Below are 12,426 nucleotides of genomic sequence, written 5' to 3'. Positions count from 1 at the left end.
GAATCCCCTCAGGGACCACTGGTTGAGAACTACTGATTTAGAACAGTTTATTTAGAACAGTAGTTCTCAAAAACATCTGCTATTTAAAAAAGAAATATTAAAACAAATCTCTTCTACGGGGGTCCCTGGCACAAACACATTTCAGATGGGGTGGGTTCCAAATAAATATCAATTTGGGGGTTCTTGGCACAAACATTTGAGTATTGCTGACTTAGAAGGTAGAATGGGCTGCCTCAGCTCATAATGGGTTAAGCTTCTGAACACCACTACGGCAGCCATGAGGCCAACTGTGTGGTCGCTAGGGGAACACCATCTCCTGTTACTATTACAATCATAATGTACCATGGCTCCTCATGCCATAAGCATCCCAGTCTCACAGCACTAGGAGGATGCTGATGCTTAAAACTTGGTTTCAAAACATAGGGTACGTGGTGTTTTTTGGTTGAACCTTTTGAGAGGCGCTAGCCCCTCCTATATACAGCCTTTGTCCCCACAAAATGTCCGCAACACAAACATTAAATGCCATTGACAATGAAGGGAACATTTACGTCATCTTGTCCCCACACGTCTCATATTTTCCATCAACAATGAAACGAGCAATTAGGTCAAATGTCCGCCAAATGTGACGTAAAATGTCCGCAACACAAAGACCTTGGCTCGAGACTCGAGCCAAGGTCCAAACCTGCGACGGTGACACTAAAGAATTTGAGGTCCTAGCGGGCGTCCTACAGGGTGATACTCTGGCCCCCTTCCTGTTCATTGTAGCGTTAGACAATGCACTGAGACTCGCAACCAATGGTAGAGAGGAGGCACTGGGGTTCACTCTGGTCCCGAGGAAGTCAAGGCACATATACACCGTGGTCATTGACCTCGACTATGCAGATGACATCGACCCAATCTCAGATACGGCAGAGAAAGGAAGGGGGCTACTACTGCAGTAGAAGGACAAAACCATTGCCACTGTGGATGGGATGGTGCTCGAGACAGTCGATGACTTCAAATACTTCATGGATTACGTCCCTAGTATTACTATTAACCCATTCAGGCCTTACGTCGAAATTTTAAAAAAAAAGTTTTCTAAATCATGACAATTTTCGGAAAGATTTGAGGCACATTTTAACGATTTTTCCAAAATAGCAGACCTACAAGTTCATAGCGCGCCACTCGGTGGCGCGCTATGAGCTTGTAGATCTGCTATTTTTCAATAGCTAAATTATAACATAATGTTTAAAACACCAAAAGGGGTTCCCGCCCAAAATGGGTTAATGGTTAATGTGGTTAAACGCTAACGTGACATGGATGCGTTCCAGGTCTCAATGGATTAATCGATAGCACACAGAAGACACACCCAGCTCACTGGCTGCATCACAGCTCACATCCATAAAGGGATGGAGGAGGGAAAAAAACAAGGGAAGAGAGGAAGAGAAGAGGGGAAATTAAAAGAGGAAGATGATGATGAGTGAAGGAAGTTCACTGAACCACAATATCTCAGCCACCACCACCACCATCAATACAGCTATTACACACGCCAATTATGTTGTCTCCTCTCTGTGTGCTCTTTTCAAAAGATGCTCAAACATTTGAACACTTGAAATGGGACATTCTGCACAATGACTACTTTTGGTACTTCAAGTACATTTTGATACCAACACTTTTGTACTTTCTCAAGAACATTTTGAATTTCTGACTTTTACTTGTAATGGGAGTATTTCTACATTGCAGTATTGAAGTCCACAACGGTTTATTTCTCTCGCAAAATCTGGCAAAACTGGTCGGGGTGGGTGTGACGAGTTGTGGTTTGGCAGGCATGAGTAGGGAAATAATGTCTCACACACTGTGGATGATTATACCTCCACAGGCTTCCCATGGGAAATGACAACAACTTCACTGTTTGTCTCATTTGGAAAAAAAAGAAAAGAAAAAGAAATTAGGGTTTCCCACACGCAAACACTGGATCAGACAATCACAGGCACAACATATACGCTCGCACACCCCAACACGCGCACAACAAACAATCAGGGACTTTTCTTTTGGCAGGGTCTGTCATTAACTGGAACCGTTCGTTCATGAGATCTTTGGAGGTTCTCAATTCTCATACTCACTCCTGGCATTCGGTGGAGATCTTCAACTCTTTGGTTCTTCCCAAAAACACTCTCACCAAAGCGCTGAAGTTCCCAGTTCTGGGATTGTTCTCGACTAGAAAACAAAGGCAAAAAGATGGGGAGAGAAATAATCAACAGTTTTGCAACATTAAGGACAGAGATCAGAAATAAATATGTAACAGATCGGCTTGTAGAAACTGAAGCAAGAACGTGTGTGTTTTCGGGCAAAGGTATAAACTGTAGACAGAAAAAAACAAAACAAGAGGTACTACAATTGTACTTCAATGAAAGATGTAAAAAAATATATATATTTAAAAGGGTATTTATTTATGTCCTCTAAACAATCGTGGAGTGTGCGTGGAGTGTTTGTGTACATACTTTTGTATACATGCATGTGCAAAAAATGCACCATGTGTGTGTATCCACATGCACACGTTTACAGTAAACTGACAAGTCTTCAATATTATAGTGTAAAGAAATGCACGGTCAGCGAATATAAGCACAGGAAGCAGTGTAGTGAGTGTACATACTAAAGATCTATAAAATACTGGAAGCACAATGCACATAGTATAGTAGTACATACTAAAGATCTTGGCGAGTGGAATCACAGCCTCTTCCAACAGCTTGGAATCCCCACTGTGTAGGGGAGAGAGAGAGAGAGAGAGAGAGAGAGAGAGAGAGAGAGAGAGAGAGAGAGAGAGAGAGAGAGAGAGAGAGAGAGAGAGAGAGAGAGAGAGAGAGAGAGAGAGACAGAGAGACAGAGAGACAGAGAGACAGAGAGACAGAGAGAGAGAGAGAGAGAGAGAGAGAGAGAGAGACAGAGAGAGAGACAGAGAGACAGAGAGAGAGAGCGAGAGAGAACAAATAGTTAAGACAAGTACATTGCTTGTATCTTCTGCCCTCTGCTGGCCTACTAGTGCACTGCACTGCGTTATATTACACCGACTCTTCTATTCAACTTAAACCAGTGTTGATTTCGTCCACTAAAGCTGTGACAAGAAATGTTCGTCGAAAACTAAACTATGATGACTAAGACTATGACTAAATATATTTTCAATTTTGTCAAATAAAAACTAGACAAAAATGTTAGGGAGGGACTAGTGGAGAAAAGTAGAATTAAAAGACAAGTCATCTTGTGTTTGCTCGGGCGTTGCACTCTGAAAATTGCAGATCTACAAGCTCACAAAGCGTCACTGTGAGCTTGTGGATCGGCTATTTCCCGCATGCAGCCAAGTGTAAAATCATACTTTAATGCTTAGTATGTTAGCTTAGTATGTATATTAGTAAGTACAGCAGCCTTGTGTTCCTAAAACAGAAATATTGGGTATTGGGTAAGACTGACGTTATGTATCTTTCAGGACCTTTCACTGCTTTGTCTCAACCATTACTCAATGGCTCTGGTCTCAGCCACCGCGGTAGATATTTTGACATTCCGTTTTTTGTTTGTTTTAATGTTGCCACTACTGTTGGAGCAGCCATAAACTACACAGGTTCATCCCGATGTTCTGGGCATCTTTGTAATGTTAGTGTTAGTAAAAAGCAGGTAAAAGAGTAACGTTTGAGGCCGACTAACATTAGTCACTTTTCCATTCACTGTAGTAGAAGCTTGGTGCGGGGAAACTGCAGATGTGTCGTCTCCGCCTACAGGAAATACGTAGGCTGCGACCATGAGACCCGTTACGGAATCGGTCAATAGTCACACATTCTGTTCATGACTGGCTGACAATGACTCAGTGAATACTGAATAGCCTTAGTAAATATCATTATACTACATCAGTTATCAACGACATACTGTCGTAGTGTCATTTTTGATTGCTTTAATGCTACTATACGTTTGTGATTTTTTTTGCCCTGTAAAACACATTGCGCTGCATTATATGACATGAACGGTGCTATAAAAATAACGTTAATTATTATTATTATTATTTTAACACAGGCGATTCACCTAACTTAATTTACTTAAAACGTTGAAATGCATTTTCTCTTTTCTGAGTCCCAAAGATGTAGAGGCAAATGTGAGACTAGAAGCTAGCTAGACTGAATGAAATCATTTGCGGTGTTACCGGAAATGAAATGTTAAAGTTAATGAAAAATGCTCTTTGTTCCGTGAAGAATTACGTATAGGAGACTGTAGGAGTGACCTCGCTAATAATTGACACCAATACTTGAACACAGCCAAAGAAGCCTGCCTTTTCAAGGTGAAAGTTAAACAGTTATTTATCGCTCTGAAATGTCTGTTCTGTTTACACATCCTTGTGGTTTCCTTCATCGGTTACGGTTTCAGAGAAAAAGCCTGATCTTTTCGAGGTTGGGGGTTTCAATGTAGAACGGCTAGGCCCTTCCACCTTAACCCATTTAGACCCGAGTTAAAAACATTCACTTTGAAAGAATATATATTCAAAGATTTGCGCCACATTTTTACGATTTTTCAAAAATAGCAGACCTACAAGCTCGTAGCGCGCCACCTATTTTTCAATAGCTAAATTATAACATAACCAAAAGGGGTTCCCGCCCAAAATGGGTTAACATGCCAGATGTCGTTTTTGTCGTGTTAAAATTACAGATTCCGTGGGGGCTAGCAACATGATTGGAGTTGGACATTCGATTTTTGATACATTGGATAAATCCAACAGGATAAAGGTTAATGTTAATATCTAAGTTCTGGAACCAAGTAGCCTAGGGTGATTCAGCTGTCACTACTCACAAAGGATAGTGATTTATTTAGGTATACACATGGCTAAGCGTGTAGCCACCCAATCTCAAATCTCTACCCCTCTTCACAAGAGAAGATATAGATGGCTCACACCTACACAGGAAACCATGTCGTTAGATCTGAACCAAAACCAGAACTCTAATAAACGTGTTTGAGAGGAACTAATGAAGCCTGATTTACATACTTTGTCCTAGTACGTAACCTGCATCAAACATAGTATGTATGTAATAGTAAGTATGTAAAAAGTATCTATAAGTAATACGTCATACAACAGGATATGTGGGAAAAGAGGAGAACAAGAATACGCTGCAAGGATAACAAGTAGTCAAACATACAGAATACAGGTTTATTACGACCGTAAGTCACATTTACTATCAAAACCTGCAGCTCCCGTCCGTCCGTTTGTCTGTTAGTTAGTCACCCACGTCTCCATATATGGTCACGCCTCGTGACATCACGCCTCCATATATGGTCATGCCTCGTGACATCTCATGACATCACGTGACACCATGGAGACCCTTAGATCTCCATATCTGCATATATGGAGCCAGCCAGAAACTCTACATCTTACCTCAAACTCATAGATCTCCATATATGGAGCTGACCTACTTCTGACATTCCATATGTTGATCCCCTCCCCACCCGTCCTTCCTGTTCTGACATTCCATATGTTGATCTGACCTCATCAAACCCTGTACACTCAAGACACGCTCCATATATGGCCAGTACAGTATTCATTCCATGTTGATCTGACCCCCCCATGCCAAAGCGCTGTCTGCCGTCACCCAGGCGGATGCATGCACGCGTCGCTTCTCAGCCCTCAGGGCGTCTTACAGGTTATACAGAGTGAAATGCTGTCTGCTCTGTGTGTGTGTGTGTGTGTGTGTGTGTGTGTGTGTGTGTGTGTGTGTGTGTGTGTGTGTGTGTGTGTGTGTGTGTGTGTGTGTGTGTGTGTGTGTGTGTGTGTGTGTGTGTCAGTCACAGGCCACATGTGAGGAGTCATGTTAAGGTAGCGCATAACAGCGGTAACATCTGTGAAGGAAGTAGGGAAATGGAAAGGGCCCAAGTTCTTTCCAAAATGGCGTGTGTGCATAGAGCTCATTACTGAAGTAAAGCATGTTTGTGACTGTGCGTACCTGCTGCTGGGGCTGATGAAGGTGAAGGAGATGAGCTGGTTCCAGAAGGGGTCATTCTCCGACATGGCCTCGGAGCCCACCAGAGCTCTGAGGCTGGGGTTCTCCGACAGGTCACTGACCTGGCTGGTGTTGGCTCCCATCTCTACCAGCTCCCTGCCGGCTTCACCTGGGGGTCCTGTCCTGGGGGGTCCTGAGCAACTTCCACTGGGCCAGACGAGCCACTCTTCACTGCTTTGTTATTGCTAAACAACTGGAAACTAGAATCTAAGGAAGAAGAAAAAGGGGATAGAAATTAATGAGATGTGAGACTGGTCATTCTTTTCTTACAAAACAAATGACTGTTCTCCATCCTTTCTATTGATGTGCTGGAGGTGAGATAGAATGTATCGAGAGAATAGATAGCCCCTTGAGATGCAGCATCGCATTTTCGAGGGAGGGGGTCTTATACACACACAAAACAAAACATTATACAATACAAATAAATACACAATACACACACAAATACAGTTAGCTTGCAACGCTCACCCTCTCCTAGTCTCCCACCCACACCCCCAGAAATCAACGCGAGTACAAGTGGTTTAAAATAAAGCACGATCAGGTTGTGTCAAGATGTGAATATAAGGAAGTGAAGTCCTGAAGCGGCCAAGTGAAAAGGTAATAAATCCGAGAGACTGACTCCTCGTTCCACAACACAAAGCAACCTGGACAGTCTTTTGTGCCAGTAGTCCTCAGGCTAGGCTCCATAACCAAGCCAGACACCCCCCCCCCCCCCCCCCCACCACCACACACACACACAGTCTGTTCTGTTACTAGACCGACCACTTTCAAGCAGATCTCCCTGTTCTGGGTCCCTATTTTGGGCACGCAATTTATCGGCAAAACTAAAAGAAACATTTTCAAAAACGTCAGAAAAAGTGTCAAACATTTCCCAACATTTTCAGACATAGTGAATACAGCCAATCTACAAGCTCACAATATGACGCTCACATTGTGACGCATTGTGAGCTTGTTAGATTGGCTGTTTTCTATGTTTCCGTTTATCTTATATACAAGCAGGTGCAACGGCTGCAATTATATCTTGACTAACAACTACATGCTGTTATGTTCCATGGCCTACTTGGCTAAACTCCCTCTTCCTGTTAAGTTTATAGCGCCAACTGTTTTCTGGGATAAGAGTCTCATTTGTTTACAATTTTTTTAATGCAGGGGTTAAATTGGGGTGAACTAAACTTTGTGAAAGTCAGGACATTGACCTTAAATGAGTGACGCAGTCATTTGTGGAGATGCAGTACAGTGTGTGACACGACGTGCACAGAATGTTAGAGACTCAGGCAGGGTCTGAAATTCCCTAAAAGTGAACTTTTGGTTAAAAAAAAATAGCAGATCTACAAGATCTCAACGCGTCGCGCTGTGATGCGTTGAGAGCTTGTAGTTCAGCAATTTTCAGGGGCTGACGGCCGCGACCCCCGCACTCTTTAGCTACTGGAAATTCGGCGGATGACATGGATTTGTACAGAATGACAAGGACAAATAGTTTTGATGCAAAATGTTGTGTTCAAGTTCTCAAGGAGAGTTCGGAAAAGGGCAGTTCTCCTGAAAGCTGCCTTCGGCCAAGTATGGCATGGAAAGGGCTGGGGGCATTTGCATTTTTTTCCCCATTAGTAAAGGCTGCATTCATGGTCTGGAGAGGGCAGGTCTCTTTTTACACACGGGTAAAAGAGCAGAGGCACAAGCCCCCTTTGATGTCTATGTGTGCACGTACCTGCACAGGTGTCCTCTGAGCAGCTGGCAAAGCCAACATCATCTCCTTTTTAAATAAAAAACAGACAAACCTAACTTAAATAGCTACAGTACTGTATGTCCTGCAGAGATTCAATGGCCTCTTTAGCAGGCTGTTCCAGATACATGATTGTCAACATTGCTACCTAAATATATTCTCAGGAATATAAAAAGAACCTCATGAACCTTACAAATGCCTCAAGGAGGAATCCTTTCAACATTAACGTTCATAAATAGCCATAGTGCAATATATCAGGTGTCTTCAACAAGGGGGGTCGGGACCAAAAATAGGCGATCTGCAAGCCAACAACGCCTCGCGCTGCACTGCATTGTGAGCTTGTAGATCAGCTATTTTCGGCAAAAAGGTTCTCTCAGCTAATTTATCTCTCGCTCAGGGGTCTTCAACAAATATGTTGAAGACCCCTGCCCTATATACTTTGTTGAAAACTAGATGCCCTAGTAGTTCCCTCTACACCAAGTCAAATATCCAATCTACTAGTCCCATTGCAGCGTTTTGTGACTGTGAGCTTGTAGATTGGGCCACATTTTTGCCCAGGGTTCTCCCCCAAAAGGTTCAGAAGGGGGTCTGTATGCTATAGTCTCTATTTTTGGAAAATCTTTTGAAATAATTAAAAACAAAAAGTAGTAAACAAAAAAATAAAATGGGTATTTTACCATTTTCCTCGCGACCCATAAAAATTGGTCCACAATTTAGGCAATTTACAATTTAGGCATTTAGCAGACACTCTTAATCCAGAGCGATTTACAGTACGCAAGAACACCACATGGTAATACATCAAATACATGATATAAATAGTCATCAAGAATCATAAGCAAGCTAAGAACCTAACATCTGTCTAACAGTAGAATATATGTACAGTGAAACTGAGTATACACTATAGACTATACTAGAGTGCTATGCCTACATAAAATGCTATCCACAACCCACTTATGGATCCACTGTTTGGGTTTGCATATCAAACTGGGGGAGGGTCCTTGAGGTAACAATAAGGTTGAGAATCACTGCGTAACGTCATGTACTCGTTTAAAAGTCATTTACGGGAGTGGCCAAGTACAGTCAAACACAGGATGACAATCTGTAGTCCAGGATGTGTGAATTAGAAACGCTTCAGACGACACGCCTTCGGTATACAAGTATGATCACATATTTTTTGCGTACATCACAAGTTACCATTACACAACAGCACCAATTATACTCCTGACACGAGACCAATGACCATCATTATAATTAAAATATTAATTCCATTAACCCATTAAGACCAGGAAAGTTTCTGTGTCACTTTAGCTTTTAACTACTTTAACCATTATACTTTGGCTATTTTTTGAAAAATCGTGAAAATGTGTGCAACTGCAAATCTTTGAATAGATCTATTTTAACTCAAATCTTTGCTTCTGGGGATCCCTGGAACAACAGCTTTTGAGATACGTACATACGTACTGTATGTTTGGATTTAGAAGACATTTGTAGAATCTTGTAGAGTCTTAATGGGTTATGTTTAGTTCGCCTTCTTCTTGCTATGCTTTCATTGACATATCTCAATACAGATACTATTGGACCACTGGTTTACAACAGGAGGGGTTCCAGGGGGTCCCCACAGCTAAATGATGGAAGTGGAGCCTTATGGGTCAGTGACTCTGAGAGCATGCAAATGGAACCAAATTGACCCTTATGGGTCTCCAACTTCTCATGTTTGCCACTACTACGTGAGGAACCAAAACATTATTTTGCATGTCATAGTTTGCCTACTATGACATGCAGTCCTGCACTGATGCACATCAAGCACACCAAGGTTTAAAGTGGGTTAATTTCATTGTAACTTCAACAGCCAATGGTGATCCAATGAGAGAATTCATTCGCCATGCACTAGTATAGTACAGTTGTAAATAAATCAAAACAACTCTTATGAGGGTTACCAACTACCAGATGGCCTAAGACAATACTCAACTATTTGGCCCTTTAATATTAACATGAACACGTTAGATTAACACACACAGATAGATACATATACATATGTGTGTTTATGGAAATGGCATACATGACATGTAGCTTACCATTACAGCCATTCCAGGGCTGGCTATAGCAGTCATTTGACTGTAATCACTGCAGCATTACGTTACGTTTTTAACATCTTATTGTCTTCTGTCTCTGCACCGCATCTTTCACAAACTCACGTGTTTATAATATGTACAACAATACAAGCCCCTATTTCATCTTAAATGTAATGTACACCGTTTAGCTGTGTGTACAAGTGCTCGATCAGCTGACCAGTATATAACAGCTCTTACCTGTCAAACTGATGTGTGCTAGCTGCTCCTCTTCAGTTATTTAATATCACATTTACATATTTCAACTAATATCGTGTTCGTGCGAGTCAAGGGTTCATAACAACGCGCTATAAAAGCCGTGTTATTATTGCTCTTAAATGATAACTGATAAGATATTGTTGGTGAATTTGTGGAGGAACACAACTTCACTCCAGTTAGCCTCCTTTCCTTTCCGCCATATTTTCCACGTCGCGACCCCTTGCGTGATGACAACAGAGCGTTACGTCCATGACGCAACACAACGGATATGAATCAATTATATATAGAGCACGTAATACAACATGATATAACCTGGATATAACCGGTATGTACATTCAGTGGTAGAAGTAGAAAAATGTGTACTAGTAGTACAATTCCTGTAGGCCTACGCAAAAATGCTCATATGCAGCATATGGTAACAGGTCAGGTCGCCCCAATTCCATCTCGCCCCAGCTTTTTTCCGCCGACCTCACGCCGACAGCTCGGTGCGGCGGTTCTTGTATTCTTTATTTTGTTTTACTGAGAATAAGGTTAGAAATAAATTTAGGGTTAGGCATAGTTTTACTGGGATTAAGTTTAGGAATAGGGTTAGGTTTAGGCATTGTTTTACTGAGGTTGAGGTTAGGAATAAGGTTAGGTTTAACCGTTTAAGCATAATTTACTTAGATTACTTTAGGAATACCAGGCCGTGCTGTTCCGCCGTATTCGCAGCATATATTACATTGATTTCACCATATATTTGTCTCCACCAGGCCGAAGGCATGGGGAGAGAGTATGTTTTGCACTCCGTCCGTGTGTGTGTCCGTGTGTGTGTCCGTCCGTCCTTCCGTCCGTCTGTTACCAGCTAATCTCCGGCACCGTTAACCCGGTCGATGCCAAACTTTGCACACACACTCCCTGGATGCCAACCCCACATTTTCCAGAACGGCCTGTTATAGCTCCACCATGAGGCAGCTTTTCACATTTTTTTACCTGGAACTGCACCGATCTGCGTGAAACGTTGCATGCACACTCCCTAGAGGCCAAGGACAAACCTTTGACCTGTATTTCCCGCATCTGCCTTTTATAGCGCCACCAGGAGGTTGAACACATTTTTTGATATTACTCCTCCAGATTCTGTCCAAAAATCTCACAAATCGTTACACAGTATCTCTATGGTCATGTGCTCAAGTCGGATCTGTCCGATATTTCATATTCTATCCTAATTGGCTTTCACAGTTTGCAAGATTGCCCCGTTTTGAACAAAAAGCCTCAAATCATGAACGCAGCATGCAATTTAAGTGAAATCTTTCACACATTTTCTTACTAGGCTGAGGAATATATCCCACCCTTTTCACATTGGCCTGTTATAGCGCCACCAACAGGTTGATTTTTGCAAAACACATTTTTGTAACAAAATGCCTCAAAAACGTTTATATTAATCCTAAACATTTTGCCAAACATCTCACACAGTCCTATCCTCCTGGTGGAGACCTAGTTGTTTTTGTTTTGTTTTGTTGTTGTTTTTGGTTATTGTTGTTCTGCTTTCTTTATATCAGTAATTGTCTTGTACTGTTCATTGTTGTTGTTTTTTTGTATATTTGTATTGTCATTTGTGTGTAAAAAAGGAAAATAAATACATTGTTGGAGAAAAAAAAAAAGCTAGCAGGCTTGAATATTTTATTAAGCAATGTGAATAGCTAATAATGTGGGTAAACTATACATGACATCCACCAACACCCTGAAATACATTCGCATTACACTTTACAATGTCAACACTACATCCATTCCATTTTCTGGTGTGAACATGAAGTAACACAATAATATAACACTAAGTAAGTCCTAATAAATAACACTAACGAATAATGTGTCTTAATTGAAATTAAAACAATTCTACTCATCCCCTTTCACTTTTTATATTTTTATTTTTCAGAAGAGAAGAAATGTAATGAAATATTAAATATTTAAAAAACCTAAATAATGTTATGATCTATAGAAAACTCAGTGTAGTCGCTGTTATTAACAGTAGTGAGAATCATTTAGATGAGCTGAATAAAAAATACAATAGAGTAGTAGAGTGTAGACAATGTTGGCTATGTCAGTAGTTTCGCCAGTGTTCTTTCACAAGTTTGATTAGGCCTACTTGTTGCCCCACCCATATATCACACCGTGTGATACATTGATTGGTCTTCTATGGCTTTACCATTCACATGTAATGCAGTCAAAGTGGTGCATAAGGATGTTCCATTGTCATTAAAACATAGTAATTGTCCTAGTTTTGTCTGAAAAGAACAGAGTGTATGTAATGATGATGGCTAGACGGTCAGTAATTGATCTACGCTTTTGTCATTCAGTAGTGCATAATGCTGGTGGATCATTCAATGCTATGCTC

The 12,426-nt window shown here is 41.3% G+C and overlaps 1 protein-coding gene across 1 annotated transcript in view; it reads right to left on the bottom strand.

The window, feature by feature from the left end:
• Nucleotides 1-10,276, bottom strand: part of dym (dymeclin) — a 73,204-nt gene extending 62,928 nt beyond the window's left edge. The window contains exons 1-4 of the mRNA XM_079524176.1: nucleotides 10,038-10,276; nucleotides 5,952-6,215; nucleotides 2,686-2,738; nucleotides 2,103-2,196 (exon numbers count right to left, since the gene is read on the bottom strand). Coding sequence (XP_079380302.1) covers nucleotides 2,103-2,196; nucleotides 2,686-2,738; nucleotides 5,952-6,091 — 287 coding nt within the window. The 5' untranslated portion in view covers nucleotides 6,092-6,215; nucleotides 10,038-10,276. The remainder of the gene's footprint in view (nucleotides 1-2,102; nucleotides 2,197-2,685; nucleotides 2,739-5,951; nucleotides 6,216-10,037) is intronic.
• Between the last annotated feature and the right edge of the window lie 2,150 nt (nucleotides 10,277-12,426).

Source organism: Electrona antarctica (assembly GCF_951216825.1).
Source record: "Electrona antarctica genome assembly, chromosome: 16".
Taxonomy (NCBI): domain Eukaryota; kingdom Metazoa; phylum Chordata; class Actinopteri; order Myctophiformes; family Myctophidae; genus Electrona; species Electrona antarctica.
This window is presented reverse-complemented; position numbering and strand designations above follow the sequence as displayed.